General features: G+C 39.1%; 1 protein-coding gene across 4 annotated transcripts in view; it reads right to left on the bottom strand.

Moving 5' to 3' along the window:
• The window catches only part of AKAP6 (A-kinase anchoring protein 6), a 480,061-nt gene that overhangs the window by 7,633 nt on the left and 446,471 nt on the right, over positions 1–25,957 (bottom strand). For all 4 annotated transcript variants that reach the window (XM_043555958.1, XM_043555961.1, XM_043555960.1 and 1 more), the window contains exon 13: positions 830–4,242. In XM_043555958.1, the coding sequence (XP_043411893.1) occupies positions 871–4,242 (3,372 nt within the window). In that variant the 3' untranslated portion in view covers positions 830–870. The remainder of the gene's footprint in view (positions 1–829; positions 4,243–25,957) is intronic.

Genomic DNA, 25,957 nt, shown 5'->3' with positions numbered 1-25,957 from the left:
TCAGAGCTATATCATCATCTCAGAATAATCAATCAATAGCTGTCTTATTAAATACGAAGAGTGGAATGACTTTCTTAAAAATTTTGATGGAAATCAGCCTGTCACCTTGAGGCAAAATTCAAAAATTCTGTTTTTATCAAAACGCCATTAACTTGTCATGTATTCTCTCTGCATTTGCTTTCGGGGCCTGTTCTCGGTCTGTGTGTGGATAAATAAAAGCTTCTTCTTTAACATCAACTTTCCCCTCCTGTTTGAATCCTCAGACTCGGCCATGATCAGGAGCTGTGACAGCACAGCCTTCCACTGGGGAAGCAAATGTGATGATAGTTACATTAGACAGAAGCATAAAAGGAAGGCCCAGATCAGGAGATGCAGCCTTTAACCTAATCATTGTTCATTTCCAGGCACTGAAGGGTGTGGGCATCTCTGCGTGCAGGAAACTGAAGTGGGAAGCATTGTCACTGTGCATGCATTTTGATCAGAGGCTATAATTGTAATTGGGAGAACCTTTTTTCCTCCCTCCATGGAAGGTCCTAAATTATCCGGCTACTTCCTCAAATTTTGTATTCTTCTTGCCAGAATGATGTCATAAAGATAATGTCACTAAAAATGTCAGTTGTGACTGTTTCTCTCCTTTTTGCTTCACAGTTACTTGCATTGTTGGGAATATGCCTTCCACCTAAATGTCTTATTCAGATCAATATCTGCATGACCAGTCATTTTGACTAGTCTGTTCTCCTCTCTCCTATCATGGCATTGTTGACTCATACACTAAATATGTACATTAAAATATATTAAAAATATATATTAAAATGAGGACTATACATACCTTTCAATGAGATGATTTTCATGCGTGGAGAGGGTTGCATTCTACCTATGCATATTTTTATGTTGTTCTTCATGAAGATTTAGAAGGTTTTCTTCACAGGTTAAAGTTTTGGGGTTGGGATGCAATGCAGCCTTGTCTTTTGGCTGCTTTGCCTTTGAGGAGAGCCCTGGAACTCTAGATTTGGCTGAAGCAGCATTATGTTCTCCTGGCATTCCAGATTCACCTGTGTTTTCCAAACTTTCCTTTTCACTGCCCAGCCTTGAAGTAGTTAACTCTGAGCTTTTCCCATGGACAGTAGCTCGGGGTAAACCACCCCCTTCCTTTCCAACATCAGATTCTTTCTGATGGGGAGAACCTGAAAGAGCCACCATGTCTTCCTCATCGGCCACGAGAGAAATATCATTGAACTTAGAAGAGCCAGATGCTGCTTGTTGTGGCAAGGCAGCTTCAACGGAAACAGGTTCATTTGGAGGAGCATTGGGGAGGCAGGGCTCAACTCCATCTGGGTCATCTTCAACACAGGCCTCAAAGAAGCATTCCGTGTCCTCCTTGTCTTCTAAGCCAGAATCGCTAATGTCCAGTGGCAACGGAGTGTTGCTCTTCTCTTCTACGTAACTGGTGACCTCCCCACAATCACTGTCATGAGATGAGAGAGATAAATAGGAGTAAAAGTCCCCTTTTCTCAGCTGGATGGGCCGGTGAGAATGTTCTAACACCTTCTCCTTGATTTGAGTTAATGAGGTAGGAGCAGCTGCCTCATTTTCAGGTTGAGATTTACTTTTTAGGGCCGTTGAAGCCATGTCAATGATTTCCTTAACAAAGTCATGTACTGAGCAATCTTCAGCATCTTTTTGATGGAAAACATCTGGCTCACAGTCACAACAGGAAATGTTGTCGCTGACAGAAACATTCTCCTCTGTTTCATTTTGTTCAAGTGCTAGGCAGCAGGGAGCAGATTTTCCAGCCATATTTGGTACATCATTAGGTGAAGGTTTCAGTACCTCAGAATCCTGTCTATTGATAATGCTGGTTTCTGAGGGCAGTTCTGGGCAAGACTTCTCAGTGGGAATAGAAGCAGTAGTTGGGTTTTCAACATGGTGGTGGTTTTGACATTTCTTTGGACGATATCTAACGGTTTGGGGAACAGATTCTTTTCCAGCAATATTTGAATCATCTGAGCTATCCATAAATACTTTACACTTACAATGCTCACTGTCTGAATTCTTTTTCCCAGTTGAACCAAGATTATCTGATTCCTTTGAAATCCCATTCTGTTTGTCTTTCTGCCTTTCTGGAGTGCCTTCAATATTGCCATTTTCCATGTCAGCCACATATGGATCTTTATTAACTTTGAAAACATTTTTCTTATTTTCACCCTTTGTCCCTATCTCATGGGTGTTGGATAAGTTCTTACCATTTCCATTATTTTCAGAGAGACATTTTATGGAGCTGTTTAGTAGAGCCTCAATGTTCAGGGTATCAGACGGATTGGTCATCTCACTACTACTTACATCCTTACTGCCCTTTATTTCATCACTGATATTACACCTTCTTTTATCTTTTGTCAAGGAAATCTTTGGTCTAATCCAGGTCTGTAGTTCATTCTTTATATAGTCCAGCCCTGACATCAAGTTGCATTCTTCATAAATTTCATCATCTGTTGCAATACTGGAATCATCATCTTCATCTTTGATGCATAGCTCTTCTTCTGTCAAGGTGAGGGTAGAGCTGGAAAGGAGGTCACTGTCATCTTCATCATCAGTGCAAGCAGAGGTGCAAGAGACATTAACAATCATGCTGACATTGACGTCGCTTTCATCAGCCACAGAACGAGTCAGGCGCTTCCTGAATGATGCATTTGATTCCGGGACCTTGTTCTTGTGTAATACAATATCCTCTGAGCAAAGAGAGAGCTCATCACTGCTGCTAAGTTCTGTAAGAGATGCTGGCGAGTCTTCATTGATAGAGGATGCTATGTCCAATGATAGCTGGCCAGTAAAGGGCATCTTTTGGGAACTACTTTGGAGAGTGATATCAGAAACACTTCGCTTTATCTTTTGCTCTGAAGGGCTCTGGATATTCTCTAAACGATTCAGGAGATCTAATGTCCTTTTACTCAGTTCACCAACTGAGCCACTGCTCACACTTATGTCCCCAGAGCTGTGACAGCTAAAAAGATCCTCATTGCTTTTATAGGATGTCAACCAACTTTCTAAAGAAGTGCTTCGCTGGAGGCTGTCACTGCCATTTTTAAGGATGCCCAATCCAAATAAATCACCCCCTGGAGAAAGAGACTCAATAGATGAACTATGTGATAAAAGGGAGAGCTGTCTGGCATTCTGCATGCCAGTGAATGTCTTCTCCACATCGCCACTTTTATATGAGTTTCGATCCATTTCATGGGATGCACTTGCCAAAATCTTTTCATGGGGAGGTGCATCTGGTTGTAACTCTGTAGCCTGATGTTTAGATTTGCAGGATTTTTTATCAAAATAAAAACCACGAAGCAGGGGATCCTCCACATGTGCTTTTTCACTTTGTGACTGTTTCATTATCATTGGCAATTTGAGTTTTGAGCCTTGGAGGTACGAGTAATCATAAAATGTAAACACATCATGTTTTCCTTGTAATTCTTCTCCCAAACAATCAGGGGTATATTTGGTAACACTGTTTAAATCTCCAACTTTTCCATTTACACAACCCACTGGTGAAATGGATGGCTGAGAGCTATTTGGAAGCTTAATATGTTCCTCCTCATCTTTAAATTTTTGCTTTAACACGTTAACTGCATCTCCCATTTGTGGGTCCAGATGTTCAGTTTCAGGGTTACTTGGGGACCCATCCACCATATTGAGCAAGCACATTTCAGAGTTGGTAGTGGTTTCAGTGTCTCCCTCGCTGACGATTCCACTCTCACTGCCTGAATTCTGGCTCATGTCTCCTCCATGGCACGGGCAGGGCTTCACCAAACTGGAACCTCCTAGAAGGTCTGGCAAAGACTTGGTAGATGAAAATGAAGAGTCTTTACTGAGACTCTTAGTTAAAACACTAGGCTGTGTCATGCTGGTGAACTTCGGGTTGTTTTTCAAGAACGGCATGCTGCTGTCTTCATAGAGTTCAATGTTGTGAAGGCTGTACACTTGGTAAATGTGTGGACTAGAGGGGACAGTGACACTTGAGGCATACTGAGACCCCCCATGGTCACCTGCCTCTTCTTCATAACCAGGGTCTTCACCACCTATCTCTTCAAGCTTTAAGGAAGGCATGAGAGGTTGGGGTTCTTGATCAAGGTCATTTGACTCTTCATTCAAACTAATTAACTTGTTACTTATGTCAGTTTCATCCCATTCCAGGGCATCCTCACTTGTCCCATTTAGGTCCATCAAGCCAGGATCAATCACATTCAAAGTCTCCTGTGTAGGAGAAAGGGGAAAAAAAGAAGAATTAGGGAACACATGTATGAACACTTTATCAATTCAAAATCTCTTGGAAGAGTCAGGGAAGAAATTTTCCCCAAGCATGGATTTGAAAGAGAACATAATTATCAGCTCTATTCTTCTCTGGAATAACATCCAAAATTATTGAAATAGGTTTTTCTATCAATAGCAACTTGTCACTGAAGGCAATTACATTGATTAAAGTGTAAGATTATTACAGTCCATTTGTAAGTTTTGGAATTAACCATTTCCTATTGATTCTTCTACATTCTTAACCTAGGATTGGGAGAAGATAAAACTGTAAGGTAAATTGAGGTAAATAGAGGACAGCCTACGACATCTTTAAGGCACATTCACTCTGATGCTCTTCATTCGGCAGTCCACAGTGGAATACTATCTACACCTACAAATGGCAAACCCCCTCTTGCATCTAATTCTTGGTTTTCCGTTTGAAGCAGCCTTTGCTTTGGGGAAATGGGATACACTTACGGCCACCTGTAGAATGATTCATGGTCAGAGATCCTTCCTTGTCTATCCTTTCTTCTGCCATCCCTTTCAGGGCTTTCTGCCTCTTGAGAATTTGGCCCTGCTCCCAAATAGACACAAGACAAGCAACACCTGACTGGTTTCCTCACCTATATCTTTCTGGACCCTGAGTCTCGGGCCCCAGTTCTAAAAGTCTCTCTCTTCCCCAGTCTCTTTCTATGACAGAGATTCTACTTTGATCTTGTTAACTTGTCTCACTATTGTCAGTCCTGCCCCTATTTATTACAGGCCCCTAGGGCCTGCCTCTAGCCCTAGAATAACAACTATCTGAAGACTTTTCTGGCTCTCAAGTTTGATTTAGCCCAGATTCTCTTGTGCTGCACTCTGCCAGCACAGTTGAGATCCTTGATCTTTCCTTGGACTTCCTGGTTTTAACTTGGTTTAAGTAGAGCTTGACACATAGTGGGACACAGTGGTTTGAATGAGTTCCTGGATCTGTCCAGAATCCTTCACCATCCTCACTTGCTGTCCAGCTGTCTGGATTCATGCTAGAGCCAAGAGAGGTGATATGAGTGTGCAGGCCCTGACAGGCTCACCTATACACAGAAACTCAAATAGAATTTTCAGCTTGGCTTATGTTTATGCAGGGTAGTCAGGCAGATGACCATGGCTCTGAAACTATGCAGAATGGGTGAAATGCTGACTTTGCTGCCTACCAGCTGCGTGGCCTTGGGCAAGTTTCTTAGCCTTTCAGAGCACCAATCCCTTTACATAACTTGTTAAGGGGGGCTAGCACTATCTATATTTTGAGAGAATTCTGAATACTAACAAGCTAATGCTTTCAAAGAGCTTGAGGAGGCCATTGATATAAGGTAGCTATAATTCTGAATACATGTAGCATTGCTCTAGAGTGGGTTCAGTCCATTCATAACGGGTTCTTCATGCCCACCTTCTTCTCTCCTTCTCATTATTCCTTTCAGTTTGTCCTAAAAACCATAAGGGATTCGTGATATGGTAGGTAGAGAGAGATGTCACACAGTATAATAGGTCAGCATATTTGCATTACAATTCAGAATTATTTTAACAGTCTGGTTGAAAAACAACCAATGATGCTTTTTTCCTCAGTAGTGGGGAAAAGGCTTCACCAGCAGCCCACTCACAAAACTTTCCTAAGAAGCCCTCAATCCTTTCTGAAACTAGTACTTAAAGGATACCACACAGTCTCATTAAGTGTAAAATACCCATTAGCACTTTATTATACTGGATATGTAAGAGATTATCTGTCTAGCCTACTTAAGTTTAAAAGAGTCCAGTTACAAAGTAAACATTAATTAAAGGATATTTTTAAATTTTATAACAGAAATCTTTCTTGCTGCCAATGTTAGAGCAGTTAATCTAGAACACTGGCAGTCATCATACTCACTTAGGTATGGAGTACATTCACGGTGATGAATTTTTATTAGAATTTCTGTTTATTCTTTGCTTGCCGATAAAGGAAGTACTAATGACCGGTTAGTATGGCTAATGAATGTTAACATCTTCAGCTGTAGAAACAATCAATCAGTCTAATCAAATAGTATATTAATTTCAAATACTATCTTGCCTGACACTGTACTCTGAGAGTGCTAATAAATAATTGAACTAGTCTTTCAAAGAAGCTCCCTTTGTAGCTCTCTGGTCGACTTAAACATTTAGCAGCACAGATTTTCCCTGGGAGTCCCAAACCTGGGGGCTCACTCTAGATGCAGGAGTTGTTCCATCTGGGTGTGCGTCAGAAGCCCAGCCCACGTGATGCCTGTAACTTGGACTTGTCTTCCGTGACACAGTTGTTCTCTAACCAAATGCTGCCTCTGTGACTTTACAAATGTAAGCCTCAAAACTTATAGCAGCACCTAAAAGAGCAAATCCTTTGCTCAATAAAATAGTTGGAGTGGGAAATTTCCATCAGAAAAGATTACACTTTTGGATGTAATGCTGTCCTTTCCCCTCCTTAACTCTCTCTTCCTCTACATCTCTTAAATTTATTGTAACTGCTGACATTTTTTATATGTCAATTCCTGGGAATATCTGACAAGATACTTTAGGAAAATCATTCACTTTAGACTTTAAAGTTTACATATTAAGGAAGTGCTATTTGTTCTGCCCTCATTCACTCCCTTCTGTTGTGGATTAAATTCTGTCAATATTTTCAATAAAATCTCCATTTCCTCAAGACTTAATGTCAAACATAAAACATCCCCTGGGGGCAAGAGAGTGTGTAAAGTTTCTGAGAGGATGGGCATTGGAATATTTATATAACTAAAAAGTATCTGTGAAAAAAATGATGCATGTTAGAGTGATGTAACTGGCAGGGAAATTATTTGGTCGAATGCTCTCTTTGATGATAGCTCAATGGCCAATAATGCTCAAACTAATTAACTGTATTTTGTTGTTGTTTTCTAGAGGTTCTGTCAGGTACTTTTTTTAAAGACACAAATGTTCCTGTCTTTGATACAGTGATAAATCAAAAATGAATTCAGACAAAATCTAAGAATATTTGACTGAAACCAAAAGGATGGTGAGTAGTACATGAGGTTCCAATAGAAAGTGTGCAATTCAGGGATAATTCAGAATTAAATTAATTTGTGCAAGGGTCCATCATTCATAAACTTTGCCTCACTGGTATAGAATTTGGCCTAAACCTAAAGCTCTATATAAATAACTGTGGGCACACACACACACACAGCCCTTCAAGATCTACTCAAGAAACAAGTGGAATTAATTGGTGCTCTTTTTTTCTTTGTTTTATTCTTGGAAACAGGTGGTTTATTTCAACACAATATATACAGAGAAAGTGAAAGGGGCTGGAGAAGAGATGATGATGTTGGTGAGAGAATGAAGATTCCAATTCTAGTAAGTAATATCTATCCAAACTCATTTCCTTCTGCATTTGTATGGCTTCAATTGAATTAGGTCTTCCAGGATCACATTTCTAGGATTTTCTAAAAATTTTAGGTTACATTGTGGGTTTTTGTAAGAGATGAGAAACACATACCGGCTAAAGAATGGGGACAAAGGAATCTGACGTTCTATAAAACAAGCCAACAGAGATACAATACAGCTACTTCTAGACTCCCTTAATTTCCTTTAAAAGGTTGCATCTTTTGAAAAATTAAAGAATGTCAGAAAGATCAGGATGAACTGGATGTTCCAGTCGAACTTCTGGCACTCTACACCATTAGGAGGTCTTGCAATTTGTGTTCCCCCCATTTATTCTAGATCCAGGAGATTATTAAAGCAACACCACTTGCAAAGTCCTGGGAAGAGAGTTTTATCTATAGAAAAGTGAAATACAACAGAAACACACAAATAAATAAAAATGATAACATAAATATCGTTAATTGTAATCAAATAAAGATCTGCATGTCTACCCCTGGTCTACCCCAGGAGACCACACGGAAGTTTGAGGTGATGGACAGGAGGGAGAAATAATATACATAGATCAGGGTAGGGGAATCAAATTAAACAAGGGGAAATTTCAACTTTCATATATTCACTGTGCTTTTTTTTGATGCAAATATTTCCCCTTGTATCCCCCTCCAAATCTAAAACCAAAGTATCTGAACATTAGATGCATAATTATTTCCCTAAATTTGACTTGAGTAGATATTTTCTCAAAAACAAAACAAAACAAAAAAAAACAAAACAAAAACACCAACACCCATAACAAACCACTAGTCCTCAGAAAATGCAAACACAGCTTTTTTTTTTTTTAACTTTTTTTTTCAACGTTTATTTATTTTTGGGACAGAGAGAGACAGAGCATGAACGGGGGAGGGGCAGAGAGAGAGGTAGACACAGAATCGGAAACAGGCTCCAGGCTCTGAGCCATCAGCCCAGAGCCCGACACAGGGCTCGAACTCACGGACTGCGAGATTGTGACCTAGCTGAAGTCGGACGCTTAACTGACTGTGCCACCCAGGCGCCCCAACAAAGACAGCTTTTAAGAGAACTCGGGGTTTGTAGTACTCTGCCTCTTTTTGGGCAAAGAATAGATTCAAGGTTGGAATGAAAAAATATAGATGAAAAAAGAAATAGAATGAAAAGCAAAAATTTTCACTGTTTATCAATCATTTTGGGATTTAGGGCAGAATCTCAAATAGATCTGAGTGTGAATCCTGGATGCCCCCCAATCCCACCTTACATGTTAGCTCTGTGATCCTGGGCAGGTTCTTTGACAGTTATGTAGTTATTTAGTTCAACTAAAATAATTTGTATATCCAAGAAAACTATAGTACATTGAGTCTACCTTAGGGGGTGTTGGGAGCTTCAAATGAGAAAATGCATGTGAAGTCCTATGGAGGGGGTGGGAGGCTGGTACACAGTAGGTGCCAATGACTGGTAGCTCTTGGCATAGATTCCCCATGCTGAAAAGGGGGAAGAGAGTGTGACTAACCATTAAATAACTGTAACCATGTTTGCATGAAGATTGGTGGTTGGTTGGCTAATCTTTTTGTACAACCACATGCATGGAGTTTAAGGAAATAAACATCAGTTAGACCCCTTACTCACTCCCATTGCACTGTAAATGGGGTGTGGGTTTGTCTTTCCATGTCCTGGCTGGGCTTAGCCCTCAGGAATAACCAGATGAGAAAAGACACCTGCCCAGCCTTCTGCAAGGCCCATAACTCAAGCACTTTCTATTTCCTGAAAATAATCTTTTTTTTTAAAGGCAGGTCCATTGTCTGTGAAATCCTATCACAACTGACACATGAGAGCAATCAAATCCTGCTCACTATCTATCAGATTGACAATAATGTTAAAGTAACTTGTCTCAGCTCAGAAAATGCTTTGAAAGTCTATCTCACACTAATGATCAAAAACTGTTCTAGCGAATGCTCTTTTTCAATAACAAAGCTGATCAGAAACTCAAAACAGACAAGTAAAACCCAAAGTCATCTCACAAATCTCACTAAAATGAGTACTGACATGGACATATTTCCTAGTCTTGACTATACAGACATTTCTGAAATAGTAGAAAATGAAAAATCCATTAGATGTTGTTTTAAAGTACGTTTTACAATAGCAAAAATTGTCTTAGTTCTCAACAGGGACCAGAGACAAAAGAGATCCAATATTAGGAACCAGGGGTTTTCCTCCCAGATATAAACCCCATGAGGGCAGGGGCTCTGTCTTGTCTCCACTAGAGCCCCAGAACCTTCAACAGTGCCTGGGAGAAAGCAGGTTCTCAAAAAATGAGTGAACTGAATGAGGAAAGACTGGGCTGTGGTCTCACAAACTATTGTAGAGATCTGGGGAAAGGTCCCAAGGTTAAATTCTGCCACAGTGAAACACCTGGAGAATTTCTGACTTTCTAGCTGCTACCTCCTAGTTTAAAAAGCTAGTATCCTCTGGGCACCTGGAGGCTCACTTGGAAGACTGACTTCCACTCAGGTCATCATCTCACAGTTTGTGAATTTGAGCCCCACATTGGGCTCTCTGCTGTCAGCACAGAGCCTGCTTCGGATCCTCAGTCCCCCTCCCTCTTCCCCTCCTCTGCTGGTTCTTTCTCTCTCTCTCAAAATAAATAAGCTTAATAATAAAAAAAAAGCTAGTATCCTCAAAAACATCATGCTCAGTGGAAGCCATATAGAAAACCCATATACTGCATGGCTTCATTGATATGAAATTCCAGACTAGGTAAATCCATAGAGACAATAAAAATTGGGGGTCACCAGGAGCTTGGGGAAAGGGAAGAGGGAAGGAATTGCTTAATGAAATATTTTGAGACTAGACAGAAGTGATGGTGACACCACATGTAAATGCCAGTGAATTACTCACTTTAAAATGATTAATTTTATGTTATGTTAATTTCACCTTAGTTGAAACAAACAAACAAACAAACAAGCAAGCAAGTGAATAGGAGTCTTTAGTCCTGTTGGGTTTCAAAAAACACAGGACTTCATCACTCTATTGAGGAACTTGCTTATAAAAATATTAAAACAGATAATATTTCTGAATTCATTTATATCTCTGTGCATATATTATCAATAAAGTAATTTTATATCACAGGCTTCTTTGTTTGGTCTGCACACATGCTCATCATTTTCAGAAATGCTGAAGAAAATAACATCCTGTGTATAGTACTTCTCTCAGCTCAACTTCACTCATTTTGATGCAGCAGTCTCTTTTGAGGAGAGAGGACTAGGATTAACAGAGCCCTTATTTGCTGGGATAGTCCAATCTCCTTCGACCTTATTTTACTTGATTCCTCTATAGTAGTTGACTCCATTTTTTTCTTGAAATTTTCTCCTCTTTTGATTACTTTGATGCTAAGCCTTCTTATAAAATCCACTTCAGCTGCCTTTTAGATGACAGTGTGTCTCACAGTCCTGTCTTGCCTCTTTTCACCCTATAGTCTCTGCTGCCACATTGCTGTTGTCTATTATTTTGAAGGGTATATAGGCTGTGTTGAGAAAAGAATTCAGAGAAAGTATTGGGGGAGGGGGACATTGCAAGAAGAGGGAACAATAAGCAGCGAAGGCAGATGGGATAGAGCTTTATGGGTACTTTCATAGGAGGGAAGAGCAACCAGCAAAGGAAACAAACAGCATGGAAATCCAAGTAGGACTGGTATAATATTCTGGGAGCTGTGAGAAGGGGACGTTTAAAGTAGTGGGTGGGTAAGAGTGTTATAAGAGCAGAAAAGGTAAGAATGGGAGGTGAGGGAAAGTCACTGAATTAGCAAGAAGAAAGTTATTTGTAAACTGAGAGAGGTCAGGTCCTAGAGGCTGGTGGGTGAGGAAATGAGCAAGAGACTAGCCAGAGGAATCCTGGTTCCACAGTAATATTGCTGTTGAAATTGGGAGCTCTGTCCTCACAGGTGCTATTCACCACCTTTCTTGCCCTCCAGGATCAGTCTTGGAAGGAAAACAGAAGTGAAGAAACCATGGTAGCCAAGGAATGTATAAGGTTTAATAAACAAGGTGATCATGAGGCTTTAGGAAGGAATTCTATAGAGGAAAGATGGATACACAAAGTATAAGCACCTCTTTCTTCCCTTTCTACAACTTCAGTTTCTCTGGAGGGCCTGCTCCACAGGACTGCTGTTTAGATTAAGAAGCAGTATGTCTGGAGCACCTGGGTGGCTCATTCAGTTAAGCATCTGACTCTTGGTTTGGGCTCAGGTCATGATCTCACTGTTCCTGAGTTGGAGTTCTGCGTTGGGCTCTGTGCTGACAGCACTGAGCCTGCTTGAGATTGTCTCTCTCCTTCTTTCTCTGCCCCTTCCACACTTGTGCTCTTTCTCTTTCTAAATAAATAAATAAATAAATAAATAAATAAATAAACAAACTTTAAAAAAAAGAAGCAGTATGTTTGTGCCAATAAAGAGATTTATTTATTTAAAAAAATTTTTTTAATGTTTATTTATTTTTGAGAGAGAGGCAGACAGAGTGTGAGTAGCGGAGGTGCAGAGAGAGAAGGAGACACAGAATCCGAAGCAGGCTCCAGGCTCTGAGCTGTCAGCACAGAGCCCAATGTGGGGCTCACACTCATGGACCGTGAGATCACAACCTGAGCTGAAGTCAGATGCTCAACCGACTGAGCCACCCAGGTGCCCCAAATTAAAGAAATTTAGGTGTTGTCATAATTACTAAATAACTCTTAGGTGCAGAAGCCTCAGTGTTGGCAGTATTAAAGCTAGGTGACAAATGCCTTGCTTCAAGCTATATTTTTCTTTTTTCTTAATTTTTTTAATGTTTATTTATTTTTGAGAGAAAGAGAGACAGAGCGTGAGCAGGGGAGGGGCAGAGAGAGAGGGAGACACAGAATCAGAGGCAGGCTCCAGGGTCTGAGCTGTCAGCACAGAGCCCAATGCGGGGCTCGAACTCATGAACTGTGAGATTATGACCTGAACTGAAGTCAGAGGCTTAACTGACTGAGCCACCCAGGCTCCCCTCAAGCTATGTTTTTCTTAAACTAATTATTGTATAAATCATTACTCATATTTGTTAGGAATCCACTGTAGAAAAAAGATACCTTCCCACCCAACTATGATTTTTTTACTAGAAGTTACTAGAAAAATAATCTACTTCTACCGGCAAATAAATTATTTTATCTTGACTGTTGCTTTATATACAAATACATTGTAATTTTTATTATATTCTGAACAGACTGAATAGGAAAATTATTTTTCTCTTCTTGGTCATTATTTTATTTCTCTGAAAAATTTTCCCCAGAGTTTCAAGAAAGTAACTGAATTCAGAATTGCTTAAAAATGAATTTTAAAAAAAGAACTTAGGAAGAGATTTTTAAATAAAAGAATTTCCTTATCTGACCTCGTCAGCATTATATAGAGCTGAAACAAATAAAAGGAAGTAGGGAAGAAACAGAACTTCAATAAAGTTGTAAAAACCCAACCACAATAAAATGGTGGTATTTTCTACATTCTAGCACATGGTAAACCTTCTTGGATGACAATGACAGAACCACATGACAAGTCTAGTAAACAATTTTTTTTTCCCCTAATGATATAACATGTGGCCTCATTTTTCTGGCATTATTTAAGTGGCTTGGTGTTTGCCTTTTTTTTTTTTAATTTTAGAGAGAGCATGAGTGGTGGAGAAGTAGAGAGAGACTGAGAGAGAGAGAGAGAGAGAGAGAGAGAGAGAGAATCCCAAGCAGACTCCACGCTCAGCATAGAGTCCTATGTGAGGTTCAATCCCATGGCCCTAGTATCATGACCTGAGCAGAAACCAAGAGCTGGATACTCAACCCACTGAGCCTCCCAGGCACCCCAGTGCCTCTCAGAATTGACATAACATTGACCTCTCAGAATTGACATAACATTTGAGTTTTGTACCTGTGGATATAGTTTTGCCTCATCTTTGCTTTAATGAAAAGTATACTCTTGTTCCTCCTTTGTGATAAGGATCTCCCATTAATAAAAACTTCTAATTTTTAAAACTACAAAGCATGTTTGTAGTAAAGAGGAGGTGAAGAGTCCTGTAAACAAGTGAAGTTGACTACACATGGCTTTTCTGTGACGTAGGCTGGGGTTTACAACTTTCTGACTGAATTGCAAGCACAGAAGATTTGTGGCATGTTCCCAAGGTAGCCTGATGTGTAAGGAGAGCCTTGTCAACATGCTAAGGTCTGCCTGAAAAGCCGAGCATCAGATAACAGTGTTTACCCCGTTCAGGACCTACGCCTTTTACAAAGTCCATATTAGTGAAGAGAATTTTGTGTCTTTTCATTCTCAACAAGATACATATTAAGTGCGATGTGGTATTATTAACCATTTGTTCCTCTCAGATAAATAGAGCATGGGGGTTTTGTTTGGTTTGGTTTTTTAATTCTAAAAAAATTTTTTTAATGTTTTATTTATTTTTGAGAGACAGAGAGACACTGAGCATGGGCAGGGGAGGGGCATACAGAGAGGGAGACACAGAAATCGAAGAAGGCTCCAGGCTCTGAGCTGTCAGCACAGAGCTGAACGCGGGGCTCAAACTCATGAGCTGTGAGATCATGACCTGAGTTGAAGTCGGACGCCCAACTAATTGAGCCTCCCAAGCGCCCCTTGGTTTTTTTATTTCTAAGACTGACTACAACTTACTGTTCAGAGAAAAAAGTAAGACTAAAATGTTGGCCAATTTTGATTAAAAAAAAATTAAGAATTATCAAAAATGGTACAGGTGCAAGTAGGTCATCTATGATTCATTTTCTTACAATAGCTTAACCGTTGTTTCTATATCTGATTTTATTTGATTTTATTTATATTATTAATAGCTCCTTTAAAGGTAACTGCTTTTAGACTTAGGGAGAATGAAACATTCTCAGAATTGCTAGAACACCTCCCTTGCACTGTCACTATTACCTCCGTGAAAGGGATGAGAGAGTATATACAAGTTACACTTGATGCTAGAAAAGTTGGTTGAAATTTCAGAATGAATTTTCTTATAAGGTAATAAAGATCTTTGAAGTAAGTTTCCAAGAGACTTTATAGTATACTCTGATTCCTAAATCCTTAGACATGTTAAAAATGTACAATCCCGGGGCACCTGGGTGGCGCAGTCGGTTAAGCGTCCGACTTCAGCCAGGTCACGATCTCGCGGTCCGTGAGTTCGAGCCCCGCGTCGGGCTCTGGGCTGATGGCTCAGAGCCTGGAGACTGTTTCCGATTCTGTGTCTCCCTCTCTCTCTGCCCCTCCCCCGTTCATGCTCTGTCTCTCTCTGTCCCAAAAATACATAAACGTTGAAAAAAACTTAAAAAAAAAATGTACAATCCCTCAGGGGTTTTCTTTTTGTGATCTCATGAGAAAAATACTAAGGATCTTAAGATTCCGATTAGATTTAAAAACTCCGTCTTGATTGCCATAGAAGCTCTGGTCCTGGTCTCTCACGGAGGAGGCACTTGAGAGTTTTGAATGTCAGGACATTAATTCAAACTGTAACCCAAATCAAAGGTACCCAAATCAAAGACATGTAAATTTCATTCTAGAGGAAAAATGATCTCAAAATGTGAATTCATTTTGTAATTTTTTTTTTCTAAAAAGCAGTATTAGGGGTTTAGGGTCACCTTAATCCCTTAAAATCCTTTTACAATGCAAGAAATAACCAAAAATAACTATAAGCCTCAAAACCTTCAGATATGGGTCATTACACTGGCAGTTTAGAGAAAATGCTGAGTTTTATAGTCCAGGGAGGCAGGACACTGACCAGCCAGGGGAGCTAATCACCTGGGCAAGATCTGCTGAATCTATTACTCCAGACACTCGACAACGGTAGCATTTGTGACTTATCTCTACTTTGTGTTTAGTCAGTGCACAGCATAGCATACGTTGACTACATAAACCTCCACTGCCTTTTCCCCCCCTTAATAAATAGCAAGTAATCAGGGAAATATAATGCAGGTGACCTCCACCTCCTAACAAATCAACGATATTCTTCAAAGGTCTACTCTATACAAGACATTTCTCCTGGCAAACATCATTGCTGCTATTAAGAAGCATGGGGAATGCTTGGATAAATAGAGATCCCTTATGTTTATCTGCAGATAGGTTCCATACTAAGGTAACACGGCATTATTTTTTTCTCCAGATTCAAAGGCCCTCCTCCCACCAAATTAATCATTTTCTCTCGTTATTTAGTAAAATCACTAGATGAGCTGTGACTCCATAAACTTTAGGAACTCATTTATTATGTCGCCTGATCAGACCTTGCATTTATTTACACGCTGTACCCATAAAACCCAGCTTTCATTAGTGCTGGGGAGGAACAGTCCTGCTCCCTTCGCAGGGGAAGGTGAAGCTGGAGAAGATAATTAACCACAAAACAATAAGGAGGCTTGCTGGGTAAGCAGTAGTGTGAAAACAGTTACTACTCACAAAAGAGGGGAAATTAGCTTGCTGGATAAAAAAGGAAGTGTCAGATTGAAGACTGAAAGGCCTGCCAACAGAAGTAGATAGCTCTATGCATCATTAATGAAATTTTTTAACACTTAAACGCCACAGCTGTCCACATTTGAATGCATGTAAATGCCATGTGTTTCCTGAGATTAATATGCATGTTGAAATATTTCTTTTCCCCTTAAACTTCTAGATGTTGTCTCTGTCTGTTTCATTTCACCTACTTTCTTTCCAAGAATAAAAATGCACCAGCTTTCTCAGCATTGTGTCCTCATTTCCAAAAACCCACGTACACCGAGCATCCCGGAGATGGGCAGCGTGCTCATTATATTTTAACAAACACATTATTTTACATTCATAATACCGATATTTTAGTAAACAGAAAGTTTGTTTTGATTTTGCTGCTTCACAGAGTGAAGACTTATGATGTGCGTTTCCTTTCAAAACTTCCTCCTGGAGCATTAGTGCTCCCTGAAGCAGCCCCATTTTGGCAGAAATTCAGTTCTGTGAAGTGCCAAAAGAAATAGAATAAACAAACACTGCTCCATGCAGCTGGCAAGATCATTTACATATTCCTGCACACCAAACATGAAGACCTGAATATGGATTAGAGCTACGGTGATGACACAAATGTCATATAGATAAAGAGAAACAAAATCCAACACATCGTTGTTTATTTTACCACCGCTACTGTGTGAGTGCCACTCAAGAGAGAGAGAAAAAAATGGAGGAATTGCTTTTTGAAAATTGGACTCCCTTCCTCATTTGAAGTGGTTCTTTCAGACTATAAAACAAGAAAAAGAGCAAAAAGGCATGGATTATTTTGGATCCCCTAATATTCCATGCTTTCGTTTTGGGAGCTAAACCAATTTTAATGTACATCAATTTGAATGAAATGGGTTAGTGATCTTACAGGAACAACCCTTAATATACACACACCTGAATTCCTATCTAGTCTTTTTTTTTTAATTTTTTTTTACAGAGAGAGAGAGAGAGAGAGAGAGAGAGAGAGAGAGGAAGAAGCAGAGGGAGGGAGGGAGGGAGAGAGAGAGAGAGAGAGAGAGAGAGAGAGAGAGAGAGAGAGAGACAGGGAGGGAGAGAATCTTAAGCAGGCTCCATGAACAGAGAGTAGCCTGATGCAGGGCTCTATCTCACAACTGTCAGATCATGACCTGAGCTGAAATCAAGAGTCGGATGCTCAACCGACTGAGCCACTCAGGCACCCACCCCCCCCCACCACCTAGTTCTTTTGCTGCCCTTGATAATTTTGGCCAAGCACATTGCTCTTTAATGAGATTTTAAGTTCCATGAATGGGATCCTTGGGTTGGGAGGTACAGTAGACCATTTGGGCCCATTAAAGCTCCAGCAGCAAACAGCAGATAGTGGACAGGATTTGCCCAGACCCCTCAGCTAACTTATCTTCTCTCTTCATTTCTGCACATGCTGATTGCTTGATTGCTACAAATGAATGGCCCTACTAGTTCATAGCTAGATGGATAGGTGTCCTAGAGAGGAAGGGACAACTCTCTAGATATTTACTGCCATAACTCTTTTTTCAGTCCTTGGGGATGACAAGAGCTATATGAAGAGCTAAGACAGTAACACCTAACAAATGATGATGGTGACAAGGTGAGGAATAAGGAGAATGCTAGATATTTTTAGCCTCCACCAAATTAAAAAATCTTTACCCCACACTGGACAAAGTTGACTTTTTAATGCACAAACTGCCCTTGAAATGGGATTATCTTAGGAGCTTCCAGTACTTTAATATTTAGAAGTAATTGCCATTATACTTTTGCATAAATGTAAAAACAAGGGGAGAAATCAGAGCCATGTGGCAGAATCTAGTTAGTTAGATATCATTAAAGTTTAATAGTCAAGGAATGTTCTTTAACATTGAAGTAACAAACCATTAAGAAAGGTCAAGGGAGTTGGAGCTATTTTACCTGGTGCGAAAGACTTATTTTTCATAGCTTTTGGAAGGTTTATATGACTAGGACAATGAAAAAGTTCTCTATTTCCAGGGTGCCCGGGTGGCTCAGTTGGCTAAGTGTCCAACTCTTGATTTCAGCTCAGGTCATGATCTCAGGGTTTGTGAGTTCCAGCCCTGCGTGAGGCAGTGTTCAGCCTGCTTGGGATTCTCTCTCTCACTTTCTCTCTGCCCCTCACCCACTCTCTCTTGCAAAATAAATAAATAAGCATTTAAAAAACAAAACCAGAAAAACAGTTCTCTGTTTCCAAAGCTCCAAGCTCAAGAAATAGAATTACAATATAGCAAGAAAAAGAAGGTAAGACACATCAAAAGGATTTGTTATTAAAAGGGCAACAAAAGGGGAACCTGGGTGACTTAGTCAGTTAGGCAACTGACTTTGGCTCAGGTCATGATCTTGCAGTTCATGAGTTCAAGAGCCTTAACAGGCTCTGTGCTGACAGCCCAGAGCCTGCAGCCTGCTTCAGATTCTGTCTCCTTCTCTCTTTACCCCTCCTCCATGAGTACTCTGTCTCTTTCTCTCAAAAACAAATGTAAAATAAAATGAAATAAAATAAAATGAAATGAAATGAAATAAAATTAAATTAAATTAAAAAATAAAATAAAATAAAATAAAATAAAATAAAATAAAATAAAATAAAATAAAACAAAACAAAATAAATCAAAACAAAACAAAACAAAATAAAAGGGCAGGGAACCTGGGTGGCTCAGTCAGTTAAGCATCCAACTTGGGCTCAGGTCATGATCTAACAGTTCGTGGGTTTGAGCCCCGTGCTGAGCTGTCAGCCCAGAGCCTGGAGCCTGCTTCCCATTCTATGTCTCCCTCTCTCTCTCTGCCCCTCCCCTGCTTGCAGTCTGCCTCTCTCTCTCTCAAAAATAAATAAACATTAAAAAAAAATAATAATAAATAAATAAATAAAAGGGCAACTAAACATTCCCATAGACTCCCATGAAAGTTTGTAAAAAATCTATTCCTAGACTTTTTTAAAAACAGAAGGGAGAATAATGTGTTCAGGATAATCCTACTCACTACTTTCAAACCAAGCTTCCTAAAATAAATCCTTTCATGGTAGTACCCCTGTCATTAAAAACAAAACAAATACCAACAACAACTTTCAGTCGCTATTTTCTCTTTTAAATTATTCTGACTGACTTTTAAGGCATTCCATAATCTGGTCATATAAAAATGACTAAAATTTGGGGCCCTTGGGTGGCTCAGTCTGTTGAGCGTCCAACTTCAGCTCAGGTCATGATTTTATGGCTCATGGATTCAAGCCCTGAGTTGGGCTCTGTGCTGACAGCTGAGAGCCTGGAGCCTGCTTTGGGTTCTGTGTCTCCATCTCTCTCTATCTCTCCCTCGCTCATGTTCTCTCTCTCTCTCAAAAATAAACATTAAAAAAAATTTTTTTAAATGACTGAAGTTTAATTTAATGCTTCCAAATTTCATCTTCACCACAGTAACTGCCTCATGAATATCCCTCACTCACTTATGGTACCATGCCTCTGTTCATAACAGGTATTCAATAAATATTTTCTGAATGAATGAATGAATGAATGAATGAATGAATGAATATGGTTTCTATTGCCCTCACCAAGTCTCTCAAAATTCAGTCTTAAACTCTTCTATAAAAATTTATCTGGATACTCTGCCCTCAGTGGTTTCTCATTTGATTTATATACCAGTTATAGAATCATGTAACTTAGTATTTACATTTGTTTGTTCATTCAATAAACATTCACTGAATACTTACTATGACCTACCACCCAATCACTGAGCACAGATGAATTGAGCACAGACTCACCTCTCAAGTATCTTGCAGCTTTATATTTAGTTTTGTAATTGGTGCTGTCATTTTCAACCCAAACACAGACTGGAATAATTATTATCTCATTTATATCAATATTACCTTACCATCAATACAGCTTGCAAATTTCTTCAGAGTGAAGATCATGTCCTGTACTACTTCTGTGTAGATAAATCTCAGGACAATGCTGAGCATATAGTAAGTACTCAAGGTACTCTTGATTATCTGTCTATGGGTTCAGTCCCTTCCAATTCCATGACCCAGTGGAATCAGATGAGAAACCATCTTTGCAAATATTCAGAATCCAATTCTTGCATAATCAGCAGTGATACACTGATGCTATTATGGCTATGGAAAGCATATTTAACCTAGGTTAAGATAGCTTTAGTTTTTCAGACTTAGGGCCTATGGATCTGCCTTTACTATACTGCACTACTATACTCTTCTATGCAAAAGTTAGCTTTTTCAGTACTGGTATCAATTTTAACCTCCTGGATGACAAAACATAAAATCTTTTCTGTGATGTTCAGTAAACTTAGCCATTTATGTGTTAAAAAATCGTAAACACAATTCAAGTGAAACAACAGACCTAAAATATTAGACCTGAATAAAACAGAAGACTAGAGTAAATCTGATCATCTTCTAGGGGGTTAAGAAAATTCTTTGACCCCAGTGGCATTTTCAATTAAATGTTTTCTCTTCAATCAAAATTTAAATGTGATTGTTGCTTCAAGATCAGCGGGTTGGTATTGAGGCTTAATACCTATTATTTCTAGACCAGTGCTTCCCAATCTTTTTCCAGTCATGACATATAGAAAATGCTAATATATATATTTGCTTACCAGGAAGGAAGGAAGAGGTTACTACAGAAGGCAGATGACCTGGACTCCTCCCATGCCCTATCCAGCATTTCCCCCCTCCTTCCACACACCAGGAGGAATAACGGTTTCAATATCTTAGCTCACCTCTAACTAATTTAAGGTACATGGGTGGGAATCTATATTTGACATAAATATAATTAGAGGTTTCTTTGGTTGGGAAAACCATGAATATATGAGAACATGGAGAAATGGGTTGATGAAGACTGAAATTATGGCAGTTTGATATAGGAAGAAAAAATAAATAGGTAGACTAAAGAAAGTTGATATGAACTTTTTAGAAAATGTCATTCATTCAATAAATATGTATTCAATAAATTTATTCAGCACATATTTATTGAATGCCCTGTACTGAATAAAAAAGACAGGTTTTAGTGAGTAAGATTTACTAGTAGGTAAGATTATAATCTGTGATAAGATATAAGAGGAAGACTCGATCTACTCTAGGAGGTCAAGAAAGCTTGCCAGAGGAAGTGGCTCTTCGACTGATTTCTGCAGGATAATAAGAATTTTCTGGGAGGGAACTCACAGCATGGTGTGTGGTGAAGGCAGAAAGAACAAGGCTCTTAGGCAGGAGGGAACATGCTACATTTGGGGGCCTGACAGCAGGCAGTGGGTCTGGCCTGCAGAGAGAGGAAATGCAGAGACTGGAAATAAGTCTGGAGAAGCAGACAAAGTGGAATGATCAGGTGAGTATTTTTAAAAGATTACATAGGCTGTAAGGTAAGAGATCGGACAGGAAAGGGGGCAAAAGTTGATACAAGGCAGGCAACCATATAGACTACTGCATTGGTACAGGTAAAAATAATAACTAACATTTGCTGAGCACTTTTTCTGTGCCAGGTAATATCCTAAACACCTTATGAGTGGTGCCGCTAGCTTGGACTAATGTGGTGTACCGTTAGGGAAAACTGGATGGACTTCAGAGCTATTTAGAAATTACAACTAACAGGACCTGAAAAACATGATTTTTAATGGGCTTAAATATTCCATCAACTTACACTTTACTTAAATACAAATTTTACAAATCCCTATTGTTTCCAATTGTTTGATTTTTTTAAAGTATGATAGACCTATTCATATAAATAGCTCAGATTATTTTCTGAGAGTAAATTTGAGACAAAATTTGAGACCAAAGGGTATCACACTTTTTAGGATATTAGTAAATAGCTAAATAAATAATTACGCCAGTTTGGAACTCATTTTAACCTCTCTAACACTGGAATTTGTCATTAGATTGGATATTTATTTATTCATGGGTTTAGTAACCATTTGTATTTATTAAATTGTATTTATTTATTATTTGATCATACCCTTTGCCAAATTTTTGAGTATTTAGAACTAACTGGATGGACAATTATTAGGGTAAACAGTTTATGTAGTGTGAAAGAATTTTAATATAAAATGAAACTGGAGTATACAGAATGGAGAATCTCACACATGCTCCCTCAGAAGAACAGGACTTAAGAACTGAGAAACTGATATCTCTTAAGTTCCTGATTTATAGAAAATTGAAACTTCTCTCCTGACCAATGAATCTCTCCCCATCCTCAAGCCAATGAACTTACTGCTTGGACTCTGGCTGGATTTCCCAACCTTTGCACTCTTTGCGCATAAAGACAGCTCACCCCAAACCCTCGGGGGGACTTACCTGTAGCTTGCTACATCATGCATTTCCTGAATTGCAATTCCTCTACTATTCCTGAATAAACTAAATTTCTGGAATTCAAGCTTGCCTCAGTTCACCTCCTTCTTTAGGTTGACAGTAGTCAAGAGTACGGCCAGTATATGGTGGCTTGGAAGGTTATGAACTCTAATTTCTAAGCAAAATGGAGCGATAACATGTACTTGTTCAGGGAGATAACATCATTACAACAGCATGCCTGTCATTAAAGCCACATAGTGGTATGCTGAGTAGACTGAAGAGGCTAGTTGGAAATAAACACACTGACAAAGAGTAGACACTAGCCATTAGGCTGTGCCAATGGTGGATTAGAGTTAAAAGGGTGAAAACAGAAAAAGGAGAGTGTGAGTTTTCACCAACTCCACTTAAAAGTTACTAAGGTAAATGGAAGCCTTACATACATCCAGCCCCAAACCATTTGCACCATTAACAGTTGCATTTCTACAGATTCTCTCTTAAAAACGTCTGCACTCCTTTGGGAATCACTCTCATTGCCCTTGAGCTTACTGTGCATATAGTCCATTTGCTTCAATACAGATTTCAACCTCCTGTTTTGGACCTCTTGGATCGATGTTTGCCAAGATTTGGATTCTTAGCTCTGCTTGATCCTGATCCTGCATCTTAGATTTCTCCTGAATTTACATCCTGCAGCCTTGGATCTTGTATGCCCTTCTCCTGCACCTAGTATGAAACTCTGGAGTCCTAGTTTGGGCTAGAACATTTCAACTAGCTAACTTTAGCTAGTTTGGGTTAGACATTTCAACTAGCTAATTTTAGCTCTGGCAGGTAAAGAGCTTTGGATGTTGTCACTCCCACCTTCAAAAGAAGGAAAAGCTAAACAAACTGAAATCCAATGACTTCTCTCGGACCCTTCCAGGCTCTAAGGTTGCCAGAAAAACTGTCATCCTTAAATCTATAGATTTAGGCAAGTCCAGATAATCATAGATAAGATCTACTTACCTAAAGCAGAAGCTACTAGAGCCATAAACTGGCTGGAACTCCCTTTAGCTTTCCTGTCTCTCCTAAGGGGTGGAGAAGCTAAGAAACATTTATGAAGGATGTCGCCCCAGGGCGTAGGCCACTGAACTGAGAGTTGATCTTAAAATTATAGAACACTTCTCCTCCCTCACTTATTACCTACACCACATAGGGTGCCAGTAAAGTAACAGTGGATTAGAGCTAAAAGAGTGGGAAAATATCTGAAAAATCCTTAGGAAACCTCAAAGGCAATAGAGAAAACAAAAACAGGACACTAAAGAAGTTTGAAGGGTGGCATAAAAGAATTACAGCTATGGCAAACATGAAATTCAGGTCAACTCCTAGCCAGATTAACATCAAACCCTACATTAATGCCCTATTTACCTCAATTCTTATTACCTGACACACCATGTCCAGCTTTCAACAAAAAAATTATAAAGCATGCTAAAAGGAAAGTTTAAAAAAAAAACAGTCTAAAGAGACAAAGCAAGCATCAGAATCAGACCCAGATATGACACAGATTTGGAGATTAGCAGTCAGAAAATTTTAAATAACTATGATGAATATATTAAAGGCTATAATGAAAAAAGTAGACAACATATAAGAATAGATGGCAGTGTAAGTAGGGAGATAGAAACTCTAGGAATGAATCAATAGAAAACATTAGGTAAAAAAAAAAAAACAGTAGAATGAATGATGAATGCCTTTGATATACTTATCATTAGCCTGGTTATGGCCAAGGAAATAACTGATAAACTTGAAGATAAATCAATAAAGAATTCCAACCTAAATGCAAAGAGAAAAAAAGTGATTAAAAAAAGAATGAAACATCCAAGAACTTTGGGATAATTTCAAAGGATACAATAGATGTGTAATTGGAGAGAAAGAGCAGAGAGAATGGAGGACAAGAAATATTTGACGTGGAATGACAGGATATTCCAAAATTAGTGGCACACACCAAACCCAGAGCCAGGAATCAGGATAAACACCAAACTGGTCTATCATATTCTCAACCATAGAAAACCAAACATAAAGAGAAAATTGAAAGAAGTCAGAGGGAAAAAAGCCTCACCTATGGAAAAAAAATGACAAGAAATACAATTAACTTCTCATCAGAAACCATGCAAGCAAGGAGAGATTGGAATGAAATGTTTACATTATCACAAGAGGGGCACCTGGGTGGCTCAGTCAGTTGAGGGTCCAACTTCAGCTCAGGTCATGATCACACAGTTCGTGAGGTACAGCTCAGGTCATGATCTCATGGTTCATGGGATTGAGCCTGCATCAGGCTCTGTGCTGACAGTGTAGAACCCGCTTGGGATTCTCTCTCTCCCTCTGTCTCTGCTCTTCTCCTGCTTATGTGTGTGCAAACTCTCTCTCTCTCTCTCAAAATAAATAATCATTTGTTAAAAAGTGAAGGAGAAATAAAGACTTTCCCAGACAAACAAAAACTGAGGAGATTCATTGTCATCAGATTTTCCCTGCAAGAAATGTTAAAAGGAGTTCTTCAGGAATAAATTAAATTACATAGATCAGAAACTTGGGATCTCTGTAAAGGAAAAAACAATAGAGAAGGAATAAATGAAGGTAAAATAAAATCATTTCTCCTATTCTTAACTGAGCTAAAAGATACTGTTTACTTAAAGTAGTAATAGTAACAATGTTTTAGGAAACGAATGACAGCGATGTCATAAGGAATAGAAGGAAGGAATAGAGAATACTATAAGTCATCTGTACTACATATGTGAAAAGAGTGTTATTTGAAGGCAGTCTTGGATTAGTTAAACATATATATTGATAGATCTAGGACAACCACTAAAATGTTCTGATATGCTAAAAGAGAAGACAAAATGAAAGGTAAAATGTTCCATTAAAAATTTAAAAAGCAGTGGTGCCTGGGTGGCTGAGAAGGTTAAGCTTCTGACTTCGGCTCAGGTCATGATCTCACGGTTCATGAGTTTGAGCTCCACATCGGGATTTGTGCTGACAGCTCAGAGCCTGGACCCTGCTGTGGATTCTGTGTCTCCCTCTCTCTCTGCCCCTCTCCTACTCATGCTCTGTCTCTCAAAAATAAATAAATGTTAAAAAATTTTTAATTTTTATAAAGCAGGAAAATGAGGAAAAGAAACAAAGAACAAACGCAATGAACAGAAAACAGTTACAGATATTAATTACAGATATTAATCCAACTCTATTAATAATCACTTTAAGTGTGAATAGTTTAAGTACTGCAATTAAAAGAGATTTTCAATCTATAAAGAGCTCACCAAACTCCACACCCGAAAAGCAAATAACCCAGTGAAGAAATGGGCAGAAAACATGAATAGACACTTCTCTAAAGAAGACATCCGGATGGCCAACAGGCACATGAAAAGATGCTCAACGTCGCTCCTCATCAGGGAAATACAAATCAAAACCACACTCAGATATCACCTCATGCCAGTGATATCTGATGCATAAGGCACTTGTACCCCAATGTTTAT

This window comes from Prionailurus bengalensis, chromosome B3 (genome assembly GCF_016509475.1).
Source record: "Prionailurus bengalensis isolate Pbe53 chromosome B3, Fcat_Pben_1.1_paternal_pri, whole genome shotgun sequence".
Classification (NCBI taxonomy): Eukaryota; Metazoa; Chordata; class Mammalia; order Carnivora; family Felidae; genus Prionailurus; species Prionailurus bengalensis.
Note: the sequence above shows the minus strand (reverse complement) of the source record. Positions and strands in the feature narration are given on the sequence as shown.